Source organism: Puma concolor, unplaced genomic scaffold, assembly GCF_028749965.1.
Source record: "Puma concolor isolate L17-30 unplaced genomic scaffold, mPumCon1.1.hap2 unalloc_scaffold_31, whole genome shotgun sequence".
Taxonomy (NCBI): Eukaryota; Metazoa; Chordata; class Mammalia; order Carnivora; family Felidae; genus Puma; species Puma concolor.
Window position 1 is genome coordinate 243,533 of NW_028240238.1, and position 16,411 is coordinate 259,943.

General features: G+C 37.8%; 1 protein-coding gene across 1 annotated transcript in view; it reads right to left on the reverse strand.

Annotated features, from left to right (window-relative positions):
- The window catches only part of LOC147571283 (EF-hand calcium-binding domain-containing protein 13-like), a 136,013-nt gene extending 131,327 nt beyond the window's left edge, over nt 1-4,686 (reverse strand). The window contains 3 exon segments of the mRNA XM_086696454.1: nt 1,006-1,149; nt 3,716-3,798; nt 4,592-4,686. Coding sequence (XP_086552580.1) covers nt 1,006-1,149; nt 3,716-3,798; nt 4,592-4,686 — 322 coding nt within the window.
- Between the last annotated feature and the right edge of the window lie 11,725 nt (nt 4,687-16,411).

Consider the following 16,411-nt stretch of genomic DNA (forward strand, 5'->3'; position numbering starts at 1 on the left):
GTAGGCACTCAAAAAATGTTGGGGTGACTCGGATAGATAGACGAATGACACCATTGCAACTTGTCAATTCCTGTTAGGTTGCTAAGTAACATTCTATTGGTGGTCCATTTGACTCCTAGTATTCTCCATCTACAAATTTTTTATAATAACCAATCCACATCTTTTATTTGAGTAGCTTGATGCTTTTAACCTCAGAGTATTACTGTGCCATTGTGTGTATTAAGTTTATTTTATTTCTGACCAATCCTTCAACTTACCTATACCATTTTTATTCTAAACTTATCTCTCCTCCTTAATAAGCTTGGAATGATCTGTAAATGTAATCAGTTCTCTATTATTTACCTCTTTGATTAAAGTATTGGACACTGACAACAAAAGAACAATTACTTTTCCAGATGTTTTAAAATAAAATTATTAGGATTTTGATTTGCATTTTTTTGACTACTGAGGATGGAAAATATTTTTATATGATTATTGGCTACATATATTTTCTTGTATGTGATATTCTTATCCGTGAGTCTTACTCACTTTTCCATTCCATTGTTTGTTACTAATTTCTATGAGTTCTTTACACATTCTGAAAACTAATCCTTTGTCACTTCTGTGAATTGCAAATATTTCCAAGTTCATAACTTGTCTTTTTACTTTAAAGTGTCTTTTGATAAATAAAAGTTCTTAATTTTAACATAGTTAAATATATTAATCTGGTCTTTTATACTCAAACACTTTGCCTTAAGAAATCTTCCCTATCGTATGCAAGTAGCAAAAATTAAAAGTCTAAAAATATCAGATGTTGATGAAAGTATGTCATAATCAAATCTGGTAATCAATCAATCCAATTATACTGGAGGCCCAATTTTTTAATATTATCGTAAAGGTGCAAAAAACGTTTTTAGGACATATTATAAAGCTTAGCTTTCCTATGATTTGTAATTAATCTGACCAACATATAACTTACATCCATGTTTGCAAACCTTAAACTAATAATGAAAACACAAAACTTACCATCAATAGCAACAGTCTTTAGTGCCTTTTGCATTTCCGAAGCACTTATAAAAATCTTCAAGGTGTGATGGATCGTTGGCAGATCATTCACATAAATTTTACCACTTTGAATTTTGCTAAAACTTTTACAGGCCTTCTGAAGTGCTAAATACACACGACAAAACGGTTAATTAATTCAAACGAATAATTATCGTCATCCCCGCTACACTCTCTCCCAATGAAAAAACAATGATCAGTAAAGGAAGAAAGAGGAGCAAGTCTTTGTGTTCTAATTCTTTGCTTTAAAATCAATCTCAAGGGGCGCCTGGGTGGCGCAGTCGGTTAAGCGTCCGACTTCAGCCAGGTCACGATCTCGCGGTCCGGGAGTTCGAGCCCCGCGTCAGGCTCTGGGCTGATGGCTCGGAGCCTGGAGCCTGTTTCCGATTCTGTGTCTCCCTCTCTCTCTGCCCCTCCCCCATTCATGCTCTGTCTCTCTCTGTCCCAAAAATAAATAAACGTTGAGAAAAAAAATTTTTTAAATCAATCTCATGATTTATTTAGGTATGTCTAGAGTAAATGACCTCCAAGTCTACAGGTTTCCTAAACAACTCTCAGAAACTGAGAAAAGTCATGCAAAGCTCACATAGCAAAGGCAGTCACAATTTTCCCTGGGAATGTTTAAATCCTTCTTCCATGCTCCCATTATCACTCGGTACATATCTCAGACAAAGCCATTGGTATTGTGATTGCTTGCATGTCAATATCCCTCACTCAACTATCAGGCTCTAGGGGGCAAGGTTTTTCATTCTTCAAGTGCCAGTGTCTACTTCAGAACAGATCCTCAAAAAATGTCTGTTGAATTAAACTGAATTTAGTTCAGTGGGTACTACCCTTAGTTTTCAGAAAAAGAGGTGCTAGATGACAGTGCTAAATACCAGAGAAAGACTAACATATTGGTAACAATGTTTTTGTTTTTGTTTTTAATGTTTATCTATTCTTGAGAGAGAGAGAAAAACAGAGTGCAAGCTGGGGAGGGGCAGAGAGAGAGCTGGAGACAGAGAATCTGAAGCAGGCTCCAGGCTCTGAGCTGTCAGTACAACCTATGTGAGGCTCGAACCCATGAACTGCAAAATCATGACCTGGGCCGAAGTTGGACGCTTAGCCGACTGAGCCACCCAGGCGCCCCACGATGGCTTTAATAACAGGAGTTTTAGTAGAGTATTAGGGGTGGAAACCAGGTTTCAGTGAAATGGGAAGTAAATAAATAATTAAGGAAACCAACTCTTTCAAGAAGCTTCTTTGGGGGCGCCTGGGTGGCGCAGTCGGTTAAGCGTCCGACTTCAGCCAGGTCACGATCTCGCGGTCCGTGAGTTCGAGCCCGGCGTCGGGCTCTGGGCTGATGGCTCAGAGCCTGGAGCCTGTTTCCGATTCTGTGTCTCCCTCTCTCTCTGCCCCTCCCCCGTTCATGCTCTGTCTCTCTCTGTCCCAAAAATAAATAAACGTTGAAAAAAAAAAAATTAAAAAAAAAAAAAAAGAAGCTTCTTTGAAAAACATACAGTATAATACTGACACAGTCCCTGAGGAAGCAGAAGAAAATTCAATGGAAGAAAATTAAGAGTGAAGGGATTAGTGACATGAAAGGGAATATTCTCCAATGAGAAAATAGGGAAGGCTATGGATGTTGTTTACAATCCTAACAGTTCTCCTCATGAGGAAAACTTTTTTTCCTTTTTTTCTGTATCTATATGAGATGATGGATATTAATTAAACTTACTGTGGTAATCATCTGACAATATATGTAAGTCAAGTCATTATGCTATACACCTTAAACTTACACAGTGCTACATCTTAATTATATCCCAATAAAACTGGAGGATAAAAGATGTCTGGGGCACGTGGGTGAGTCAGTTGATTAAGCATCCGACTGCAGCTCAGGTGATAATCTCGTGGTTCGTGAGTTCAAGCCCCACATTGGGCTGTGTGCTGACAGCTCAGAGCCTGGGGCCTGCTTACGATTCTGTGTCTCCCTCACTCTCTGCCCCTCCCCTGCTCACGTTCTGTCTGTCTCTCTCTCTCTCTCTCAAACATAAATAAACATTAAAAATTTAAAGAAAAAGAAAAGATGCCTAACATAGGGGCACCTGGCTGGCTCAGTTAGTAGAACACGCAACTTCTGATCTCAGGGTTGTGAGTTTAAGGCCCACGTTGAGCACAGAGATTACTTATGAAAAAAAAAAAATAAATAAAAAGATGCCTAATATGATGATCAGAAAGGAAAAATGTGCTAAATGACTCCATAAATATAAAGAAGAGGCCCAAGATACGGGAGAGTTCAGTGTCAAGAAGCGAAGGGGGAAAAAAAAGAAGCGAAGGGTACTATGTACCAAGAACTAAATCCTAGTAAAATCAGTGACTCTAGTGCTTACTAATATATTCGTTGGATGTAATAGTCAGACTTTTTTCCCGAAATATTTTAACTAAAATAAGCACATATGTTACATTTTGCCTATCAATATGACAGAAGATATTTCTAAAAAAAGATATTTATGAATACTTATTTTACCTAGTTTGCTCATGCTTACTCACAGACTACAGCATTTGTCACATCATGTAATATTAGTTGATACCATATGCCATTAGGAGTAAAGAAAGCGACACTAATCACGGAAACAATTTCTAAAATGTACACAATCAGGGAATTTATTCACGAAGTTCTAGAATCCATTATTACCGCTTAATTCTTGTGAGTGTCAGTGTCCTTGAGGTACTTCATTACATGATGTCTTGCAGAGGCTAGAAAGCATTTCCCTTTCCCTGTCAAAGAAACAGCCACATTAGAAAGCAGCACAAAAACGAAACAAAACAAAACACCACACACACAAAGTATTTATGCCATTTTTCCATTAAAATACTAGCAAGCCTATCAACAGTTTGAGATTCTCCAGTCTCTTACTCCATAAAAACCTTTATTGAAAGACCATCCAAGTGACAGTGAATTATATACTCTTCATCCCAGAATTCCCACCTTGCTTCTTTTAGACATCTCTCTATGGAGCAGAATTTACCCTGGTCAGTAAGTAGTGCCCATGATTCACTATCCTTTGGCTGTCGTCCAATTTTTGCTACTCTTAATTCAAGTCACAGCAAATTTTATAGAAAGTTATTATAGTAAGGAAAAACAAGAGTATCTTTAAATAGCAAAGAATCCCAGATGCCACAACCTGTCAGTAAAAATTTTTTGAAAAGATGACTTATCTAATCCCCTAACACGTAAATAACTCAAATCATAGAATGTTAGTGTTAGAAGGAATCTCAAGGGTCCGTCTAGTACAAGATTCTTGTACAGATGTGGAGACTGAGGCCCAGAGATAGAAAGTGAATTGTACAAGAGCCTAAGCTAGCAAGGGAGGTCGATAAGGACTCAACGTTAAGTTTGTGAATTCCACATACAGTGATCTTAGTTAGCTCTACGCCACCCTCCCTAGAGCATAGTCTTAGTTTGCACAAACTATTTTGCATACTTTATGTGGAAATGATAGATGATTCTGGAAAGAAAAACCCAAATCTTAATGCAACATTTAAGGGAAAAAAACAATGATTTAAATACCGAATAACTGAGGAAGATGTACAAAGGGGTGATAAAGCCTTGTGAACACTGTACTGATTCGGAAACTTGAGTGAAGACCTTTCTTTCTTAGTCATCTTCTCCTTCAACAGCTTCACTGAGGAAGAGGCAATCTAGAGCCAAATGCAGGAATGTGGGTGCCTGAGATCACACTGGTAAGCCAGCATTACTGGAAAATAAACCTCTTAAAAAGACAGCTAATCATATCTGGGTTCCTCACTGATGTAAAATTGCTTTTTGTAATGGAATTAGAGTTTACATACACTAAAATTTTAAATAAACTATGGAATTTTTTTTGCAGAGTCATGTCTTTCTAAGTATGCAACTAAATCATCTAATTAATGTCGTGTCAATTTAAAATAGTGGATTTCACAAAGCAGGACAAATCTATGGTATAGTGAAGAGAAGACCACCAGATTCTAGGCTACATATATGGGCTTTGACTATATGAGCAAAATAATGTGGAGAATCAACACAGTTCTTCAAATAACACAGGTACTCATGCTTTAAATCATCCTCATGATTGAGAAAATTATCCACTTAACATGTATGCATAAGCATGATTCAAAAGTGGCAAGTAGCTGGGTAGACAGAAAAGCATCACTTTAGAAAACGAGGACTGTAATAATGGGTGTCTTCAATTTTACGTGGAGTCTAGAACCTTGTTTACATGGAGTCTAGGCCCCCTTTGAAGCACAGAAGTATGCAGAGTAAAATCTGTCTTTGTCTCAGCTCCAGGCTGGAAAAAAAGAGAGAGAGAGAGAGAGAGAAGAAAGAGTACTCCTCTGGATTAGTTATGGTGATAGATCTACCCACACATGAGTACAGAACTCAGATCTACACTAAATATGTGGGGTAGGAGCACAGAAACCAAAAAAGTCATTTAAAGTTGTCCCATGTTCATCACATCTCTGAAGTGCAGTGCAGAAGAGAATTCAAATTCTCTTGGAGGAGAATACTCTAGATCCAGACTCACGTGAGATTCCCACAGATTTAGATCAACAATATATGAGAAAATAAACAAAAAGTACAAAGTACCCAAGGACATAAGTTAATGAGTAAGAAGCAGACAAAGCAATAAACAGAAGACTTAGATCCCCCAGGGACTTTATATTATCTTTATCAGGTATCAGTCTTGAAACAACTAAAGAACATGACCAAAAAACATGACATAAGGCAGATTATAAGAAGAACCAAATGGGGGTGCCAGGGTGGCTCAGTCGGTTGAGCGTCTGACTTCGGCTCGGGTCATGATCTGGCGGTTTGTGAGTTCAAGCCCCGCGTCAGGCTCTGTGCTCAAAGCTCAGAGCCTGGAGCCTGCTTCAGATTCTGTGTCTCCCTCTCTCTCTGCCTCTCCCCTGCTCATGCTCTGTCTCTCTCTGTCTCTCAAAAATAAATAAATGTTAAAAAAAATTCTTTTTAGAAAGAAGAACCAGGGGCGCCTGGGTGGCTCGGTCGGCTGAGCGTCCGACTTCGGCTCAGGTCATGATCTCGCGGTCCGTGAGTTCCAGCCCCGCATCGGGCCCTGTGCTGACAACTCAGAGCCTGGATCCTGTTTCAGATTCTGTGCCTCCCTCTCTCTCTGACCCTCCCCCGTTCGTGCTCTGTCTTGCTCTGTCTCAAAAATAAATAAACGTTAAAAAAATTTTTTTTAATTGAAAAAAAAGAAGAACCAAATAAAGTTTCTAGAGGTAAAAAATATAGGCACTGAAATTAAATTCTCAATAGACAGTTTAAACTAGAGATTAGATTCAGCTGGAGAAAGATAAACTAGAAAGCAGATGGGAGAAATTACCCAGATGAGATAGACAGTATATCTAAGTACATCATATAGTGAATGAGGCAGGCTGAATGGTGGCCCCAAAAAGATATGTCCATATCCTACTCCTTGGAACCTGTATATGTGACTTTATTTGGATAAAAGGTCTGTGGAGAGGGAACAAAGTTAAGGATCTCAAGATGAGATATACAATGAAGTGTTTATAAAAATGGAAGGAGACTTGAGATATAAACACAGGGGAGAAGACCATATACAGAGCAAGATGGGGGCCAAGATTAAAGTTATGCTGCCACAGCCAAGGAATGCTCAGGGTCACTGTTACAACAGCAGAAGTGTTAACAGAGAGCAAAGTAATAAAAATAAAGATCTAATGGAGAAGGAAGGGGAAAATGTCATATTCTTCTGAATGGGTTCCTTGTTACATTTTTTGTAAAAAAAAAAAAAAAAAAAAGGAGGAGGAGGAGGAGGAGGAAGAAGAAAAAGAAGAAAAAGAGGAGGAACAGGGGAAGGAAGAGAAAGAAGAAATATTTAAGATTGTGACATTTCAGGGGTACCTAGGTGGCTCAGTAGGTTAAGTGTCTGCACGAATTTCAGTTAAGGTCATGATCTCATGGTCATGAGATCAAGTCCATGTCAGGCTCTATGCTGGGTGTGGAGCCTGCTTAGGATTCTCTCTCTCCCTTTTCCTCTGCCCCTCTGCCCCTTTCCCCTGCTCGCACTCTCTCTCTTCTCTCAAAAAAAAAAAAAAATGATTTTGATTGATGTGACATTTCAATACTTGGACTAAAATGTGATGGAATGTTTGAAAGCTAAAAACAACGCTCAAAAGTAAAATATTTTCAGATCATAAGTACCTCAGTTCTTTCAGTATGCAACTGTACTTGTAAACTTTTCTTTCTTCTGAACTTTTTCTCTCCTGAAAAATCGGAGGATTTCTCTTCTCCACAGAGGAATATTGATGTTTCATACCTAAATTGCACAGAAAATTGGAATAATTCCTGAGTTGCTTTTTTTCTTACTTTTTCTTTTTTTCATCTCTTATCTATAGAAAATCTCAAGCATATACAAAAGTAGACAGACTAATGCGATGATTGGGGCGACTGGGTGGCTCAGTCGGTTAAGTGTCTGACTTTGGTTCAGATCATGATCTCATGGTTCATGGGCTGGAGCCCCGCATTGGACTCTGTGCTGACAGCTCAGGGTCTGGAGCCTGCTTCAGATTCTGTGTCTCCCTCTCTCTCTGTCCCTCCCCCACTCATGCTCTGTCTCTGGCTCTCAAAAATAAATAGACGTTAAAAAGAATAATGTGACAAGCTTCCCATGTACCCATCACCCAGCTTCAATAATAGCCAATCCTATTTCAGCTATATCCCTACTCCCGTTTCTTATTATTTTGAAGCAAATTCCAACATCATATTATTTCATGAGTGAAAATTTTAATATTAATTTCTACAAGGTGTTTTTTCTTTTATTTTTGAAAAAAAATTTTTAATGTTTATTTTTGAGAGAGGCAGAGCACAAGCAGAGGAGGGGCAGAGAGAGAGAGAGAGAGAGAGAAAGAGAGACAGAATCCGAAGCAGGCCCCAGGCTCCCAACGCAGGGCTCGAACTCACAAACTGCGAGATCATGACCTGAGCAGAAGTCAGACGCTTAACTGACTAAGCCACCCAGGTGCCCCAAGGTGTTTTTTCTTTTAAAAAAAAACACACTTAAAACACAATTATGACACCCTAAAAGTTAACAATAATTTCTTAGTATCATCAAACATGATCAGTGTTCAAATTTCCAATTGTTTCGTAAATGTCAAAATTTATTAACACGCTGCATCAGGATTCAGGAAGGTCACCATTACAGTTTGTTGATTGATGTGTCTTATTTAGATCTCTTTTTTACCTATAGGCTCTTTTTCCATGTCTTTTATCATCCTCATTATCACTATTGCCAGGCAATTTGTCCTATAGATTTTCCACAGTCTGGATTTTGCTAATTATATCACCATGGTTGTAGAATTTTAAAGACTTGATCAGATTAACTTCAACAGATTAAGGGTTGAACCACTAAATTGTACACCTAAAACCAATATTATACTATATGTTAACTGGAATTCAAATTAAAACTTAAAAAAGATAGCCAGGTGATTTTAACGTGTAGATAAATTTGATAGTCGCTATGCAAACAACCACAGGCTTGTTCCTATTCAGAACTCCCATCAATTGGTCTATAACTCAGTATTTTATAAGAAATACCTTATTCTTCCTTATAAAGGAACTAAAAGCAAAACTAAAAGCTCTTTAGCAGAAGTGGCTCCTTCTTTTTAGAGTAACCTGCTATACAAGGGCTACTTAAGTAATACGAAGGACAATGAATGGATTGAATCTATAACATCTTCAGATGAATTTGGCCCCAAGCAAAATTGTGATATAGAGGTAATTTTTATCATGCACCTACCTCACTGCCCTTCCTTAGCAGGTACCTTGCCCTTTTGACTCTCTATCCCTTTAAGTCCAATCCCATGAATTCCTGCCCTCGGAGCGCCATTACCTTGCTCTTAGCCCCCCTGAATCTGCCCTATTATTAGTCTCCTCTGCAGTCCTCCACTCACACAGGGAATGACTTTAACTCTTTTGATTATGACCCAGAGTATAAAATACATTTCTATTGAGATGTAGTACACGTATACAAAGAGAGAGAACTGAAGTAAGTTCGCAAAGTAATACTTATTATGTGAAAAACACTCTAGTGTCTTCAATACTATTCGAATTTCTTTTTAAACAAAATACCAGTTAGTGACCTCCTAAGTTGATTTTATAACACACAAGTGAGTCATAATCTAGAATCTACTGCTACTTTATATCACCCATCCTCTACCCATATATCTCCATTGAGATCTTCATATTTCTGGAACAATTATGATTTCCACATTACTACATGATTTTTCAAATCCTTTATTATTTTTCTAAAGTATAAGTGTGTTTATGTTATGAGCTGCCTCAAACATTTTACAGAATTGGGATGACTTACTATAAATAATGAATAAGTGAAAACATTTGTTCTGTACCCTATTCTTCTAGGGCATTGTGTCTCCCAGGTAACCTAGTTTTACAGTGCTAATGAAAGAATGTAAAGGAACACTTCCACCATCTCCCATTCCTTCCTAGGTGACAAGTTTTATTGCGATGTTCTAGAAATAATTATTTTGCCTTTTGTCACTGAACATAAAGGAATAGTGGGATTCTCCATGAGATTATCACCAGATTTGTCAGCAGCAACCTTGCAGGCCAGAAGGCAGTGGTATGGTATATTTAAAATCCTGGGGGCAAAAAATACCAAAAACAAAAACCTGCCAACCAAGAGTACTCTACCCCCCAAAGCTGTCCTACAGAACTGAAAGACAGATAGTTTCCCAGACAAAAAAAAAAAAAAAAAAAAAAAAAAAAAGGCTAAAGGAGTTCATCACACTAGATAGACTGACCTTATAAGAAATGTTAAAGTGGGGGTGCCGGGATGGCTCAGTCGGTTGAACGTCCACCTTCAGCTCAGGTCACGATCGCATAGCTCGTGAATTCGAGCCCCACGTCAGGTTCTGTGCTCAAAGCTCAGAGCCTGGAGCCTGTTTTAGATTCTGTGTCTCCCTCTCTCTCTGCCCTTCCCTTGCTCACACTGTCTGTCTCTCTCTCTCTCTCTCTCTCTCTCTCTCTCTCTCTCAAAAATAATAAATAAACATTAAAAAAGAAAAAAGAAATGTTAAAGGGAGTTCTTCAAGCTAAAATGAAAGGATGCTAATTAGTAACATGAAAACAAATGAAAGTGTAAATCTCACTGGTAGAGGTAAACATATAGTTAAATTCGGAATACTGACATCTTGTAATGGTGGAAGGTAAATCACATATAACTCACATATAGGTTAAAAGATAAATGTATTAAAACAACTATAACAACAATAATCTGTTAATGGATACACAAATATAAAAAGACGTAAGTGGTGACATCAAAAACAAAATGAGAGTGAGGTGTAAAAATGCTGAACTTTTGTATACATTTGAAGTTAAGTTGTTACCAGTTTAAAATAGGCTTATAAGATGTTTTATATAAGCCTTATGGTAACCACAAAGCAAAAACCTACAGTAAATATACAAAAGATAAAAAGAAAGGAATCAAAGTATATCACTAGAAGGGCACCTGGCTGGCTCAGTCAGTGGAACATGTGACTCTTGATCTCGAGGTTGTAAGTTTGAGCCCCACATTGGTTGTAAAGATTACTTAAAAGTTAAAAAATATAATTTTAAGTATATCACTAGGGAAAATCATCAAATCACAAAGGGAGAGAGTAAGAGGAAGAAAGGAACAAAGAAAACAAGCAACCAAGCCAGAAAACAAGCAACAAAATGGCAATAGTAAATCCATACCTATCAATAATCACCTTCAATGTAAATGGACTAAATTCTCCAATCAAAAGACAGAGTGGCTGAATAGATTAAAAGAAAAAAAAAAAAAAAAAAAAAAAGACCCAAATATCTGCTGCCTCCTAGAGACTCCCTGCAGCTTTAAGGACACTTATAGACTGAAAGTGAAGGGATGGAAAAAGATATTCCATGAAAATGGAAACCAAAAGAGGGCAAATCTAGCTATATTCATATTAGACAAAATAAATTTCAATAAATATTTTTTTGTTTTTTGTTTTTTTTAATGTTTGTTTATTTTTGAGAGAGAGAGAGAGACACAGAGAGTGAGCGGGGGAGGGGCAGAGACAGAGGGAGACACTGAATCCAACGCAGGCTCCAGGCTCTGAGCTGTCAGCACAGAGAGCAACACGGGGCTCAAACCCATGAACCATGGGATCACGGCCTGAGCGAACGTCAGTCACTTAACCAACTGAGCCACCCAGGCACCCCTCAATACGTGTTTTTTTTTTAATGTTTATTTTTGAGAGAGAGAGAGAGAGCATGATTGAGGGAGGGGCAGAGAGAGAGAGGGAGACACAGAATCTGAATCTGAGCTGTCAGCACAGAACCCCATGAGGAGCTCCAATTCACAAACCGTGAGATAATGACCTGAGCTGTAGTCGGACGCTCAACCGACTGAGCCACTCATGTGCCCCTCAATGTATGTTCTTAAGCCAAAAATTATAACAAGAGACAAACAAGAATCATTACATAATGATAAAGGGGTGAATTAATCAAGAGGATATAGCAACTGCAGTGTTTATGTATCCAATATTAGAGCATCTAAACATATAAAACAAATACTAACAGATCTGACGGGAGAAATAGACAGCAATGCAGCAATAGTAAGGGACACTTAAATACCCCACTTTCAACAGTAGATAGACTAACTAGAGAAAAATGAAGGAGAACACTGAACTTCAACTATACTGGAAACCAAATGGACCTAACAGACATATAGAGAGCATTCTATCCAACAGCAGCAGCATATACATTCTCTCAAGCACACAGGCAACATTCTCCAGGATAGATAATTTGTTAGGCCACAAAACACGTCTTTAAAATCTTAAGAAGACTGAAATCATATCAAACATCTTCTGTGACCACAAAGGTATAAAACAAGAAATCAATTACAAGAAAAAAACCTGAAAAAAATCACATATGTAGCGATTAAACACTATGTTCCTGAACAACCAATTGGTCAAAGAGAAAATCAAAAGGGAAATAAAAAATACCTGGAGACAAAGTAAATGAAAACACAATATACCAAAACTGACTGGATGCAGCAAAAGCTGTTCTAAGAAAAATGTTTATAGAGATAAACACCTACATCAAGAAAAAAGAGGGGCACCTGGGTGGCTCAGTTGGTTGAGAGTCCGATCGGCTCAGGTCATGATCTCACATGACAGCTGATAGCACAGAGCCTGGAGCCTGCTTTGGATTCTGTGTCACCCTCTCTCTCTGCCCCTCCCCCACTCACACTCTGTCTCTGTGTCTCAAAAATGAATAAACGTTAAAAAATAAAACTTAAAAAAAAGAAAAAAGAAAGATCTCGAATAAACAACTTAATTTTATACCTCAAGGAACTGGAAGGAAAAAAGGAACTAAGCCCAAAGTTAATAGAAGGAAATAACCAAGCTCAGAAATATAGACTAAAAAGACAATAGAAAAGATAAAAGAAGCTAAGTTTGTCTTTTGAAAAAATAACCAAAACTGACAAATCTTACTAGACTAAGAAAAAAAGAAAAGTCTCAAAATCAGAAATAAAGAGGAGACATTCAACTGATAACAGAAATACTAAAGCTCATAAGAAATTACTATGAACAATTATATGCCAACAAATTAGATAACCTAAAAGAAATTTATAAATTTCTAGAAACATACAAGCCTGAATCATGAAGACATAGAAAATGGGAACAGACCAATTATTAGTAAGGAGATTGAATCAGTAATCAAAGACCTCCCCACAAAGTCCAAGATGGCTTCACTGGTGATTTCTACTAAACATTTAAGAATTAACACCAATCCTTCTCAAACTCTTCCCAAAAACTGAACAGGAGGGAACACTTCCAAACTTGTTTTATGAGGCCAACATTACAGGTAACAAAACCAGACAAGGACACTACAAGAAAAGAAATCTGCCGTCCAATATCCCTGATAAACATAGATGCAAAAATTCTCAACACAATATTTCAATAGTACATTATATTAGTACAATATTAGTACAATACAATACTAATACTAATTAGTACAATACTAATATTGTACAGTATTAGTACAATATACTAATATTTCAATTGTACATTAAGAGGATCATAGACCATGATCTAGTGGGATTTATTTCTGGAATTCAAGGATGGTTCAACATAGGCAAAACAGTAAATGTGACACCCCACATGTGATACCCCAAATGTGATAGGGAAAAACCCATTCTTCTTCTGTGTTTCTCCTTTACTCCTCCACGACTACCACACTCACAACACTTCTGACACCAGGTGTGTGAGGTATTCTTCCCCACCACCAAGCAATTCTCTGCCACACCAACTGGGTGTGGCACCAACTGGGTCCTACAATTTACCTCAATTCTAACACTATCTACTTGGATATACTGTCAGATTCCACAGGTTAAGGGATCTGTCCCACAAGGCTGCTCCCACCCCACTTATGCCAATCACAACTCCAGATTGTGACCTGTGCTTCGGACTCATCGCCTATAAATGAGAGGCTCCCAAAAGACTCTCCTTGGATTTGATTAATTTGCTACAAGAGCTCACAGAACTTAGAAAAATAGTTACATATGTTTACCAGTTTACTTTTTTAAATATGATAAAAGATACAGGTGAATAGCCAGATGAAGGGATACATAGGGCAATGTCTGGCAGGATCTTAGCACAGGAGCTTCTGTCCCCAGGGATTTGGGAGGACATCAGCCTCCTGGTATGTGGAGGTGTTTACCAACCTGGAAGGTCTCTGAACAGGCCTATACTATTGAGATTTTTATGGAGGCTTATTCATGTAGGTAGGATCAATTATTAATTCCATTTCCAGTCCCCTTCCCCTCTCTGGAGAACTTCTAGGTTGGTGAACACATCCACAGACTAGGAGGGTGACACACCCCAACCCCATGGGGACAGAAGCTCCTGTGCTTGGGACCCTCCCAAACCTCACCCAATGAATATCTTCATGGGACTATTCTTCTGTATACTCAGTCATGTCCTTTAATAAACTGCTGAACATAAATGTTTCCCTGAGTTCTGTGAGATGCTCTAGCAATTAATTAAACCTGAGTAGGGATCATGGGAACCTCTGATCTGTACCCAAGTCAAACAGATTACAAAATCAATAGACAAAAATCAGTTGTATTTCTATACACTAACAAGAAACTATCAGAAAGATAAATTAAGAAAACAATCCCATTTACAATAGCATCAAAAAACAAAATACTTAGAAACAGATTTAACCAAGGAGGTGAAAGATGAGTACACCGAAAACCATAAAACGTTAATGAAAAACACTGAAGAAGACACAAATAAATGGCAGGATGTTTTGTGTTTGTGGACTGGAAGAATTAATATTTTTTAAATGTCTTATACTACCCAAAGTGATTTATATATTAAATGCAATTCCTGTCCAAATTCCACTGGCATTTTTCGCACAGAAGTAGAATAAATAATCCTAAAATTTGTATAGAATCACAAGAGACCTCAAAGAGCTAAAGCAATTTTGAAAAGGAAATAGTAACACTTGTAGAACATAGTAAGCTCTTCGACACTGGACAATAATGTTTTGGATTTGACACAAAAAGCAAAGGCAACAAAAGCAAAATTAACAAGCGGGACTACATCAAACTAAAAAGTTTCTGGACAGCAAAGGAAACCATCAGCAAAATGAAAAGGGAATCTATACAATGGGAGAAAATATTTGCAAACCATATATCTGATGAGTTAATATTCAAATATACAAGGAATTCATACAACTCAATAACATAAATAATCCAATTTTAAAAGGACTTGAATAGACATTTTTCCAAAAAAAGACATACAAATGGCCGACAGGTACATGAAATGGCTCACAATCGCTCATCATCAGGGAAATGCAAATCAAAACCATAATGACGTATCATCTCACACCTGTTAGAATAGCTGTTTTCAAGGAGACAAGAAACAAGTATTGGCAAGAATGTGGAGGAAAGGAAACACTTGTGCACTGCTGGTGGGCATGTAAATTGGTGCAGCCGCTATGGAAAATAATGTGGAGCTTCCTCAAAAAATTAAAAATATAACTACAATATGATACTGCAATTCCATTTCTGGCTATATATCTGAAGGCAATGAAAACACTCTCAAAGAGATATCTGCACTCCTAGATTCATCACAGCATTATTCACAACAGCCAAGGTATGGAAACAATATAAATGTCAATCAACAGATAAATGGCTAAAGATGTGTCATCACACACACACACACACACACACACACACACACACACACACACAGGAATGCTACCCAGCCATGCAACATGGATGGACCTTGAGGGCATCATGTGAAGTAAAAATAGGTCAGACATAGAAAGGCAAATACTGGATGATCTTATATATATGTGGACTCTAAAAAAGCCAAATTCATAGAAACAGAGAGTAGAAGGGTGGTTTCCGGGGATGGAGGTGGGGGAAATAAGAAAAGGGAGAGGCTGGTAAAGGGTAGAAACTTTCAGTTAAAAGATAAATAAGGTCTGTAGGCCTAGTGTATAACATTATGGCTATAGTTGATAACACTACATTGCACAATGGAAATTTGCTAAGAGAGTAGAACCTAAGTGTTCTCACCAACATAGTTAAGTAAATAAGGTAAATATGTGAAATGAGTAAAAGGTGGTAATCATTTCACAATGTAAACATATATCAAATCTTCACATTATAGACTTAAATACATTATTTTGTCAAAAAAGACATTGGGGCGCCTGGGTGGCGCAGTCGGTTAAGCGTCCGACTTCAGCCAGGTCACGATCTCGCGGTCCGTGAGTTCAAGCCCCGCGTCGGGCTCTGGGCTGATGGCTCAGAGCCTGGAGCCTGTTTCCGATTCTGTGTCTCCCTCTCTCTCTCTGCCCCTCCCCCGTTCATGCTCTGTTTCTCTCTGTCCCAAAAATAAATAAACGTTGAAAAAAAAAATTAAAAAAATATATATATATGTACAAAGAACACTTAACAATAAGAAAAAGCACAACCCAACTTAAAAGTGGGCAAAAGATCTTAACAGACATCTTACCAAAGAAGACGTGCAGATGGCAAACAAGCAAAGGAAAAGATCATTTGCTCAACATCATGTCAATAGGAAAGTGCAAATTAAAACATCAAGATACCACTACACATCTGTTCAAGTGGCCAAATCCAAACTACTGACAAAACCAAATGCTGGCAAGGATGTGGAGCAAGAGGAACTCTTATTCATTGCTGGTGGGAATGCAAAATGGTACAACCACTTTGAAAGACAGTACTAAACATACTTATACCATATTTGGCAGCAATTACACCTTATTGGTATTTACCAAAGGAGTAGAAAACATATATCCACACAAAAACCT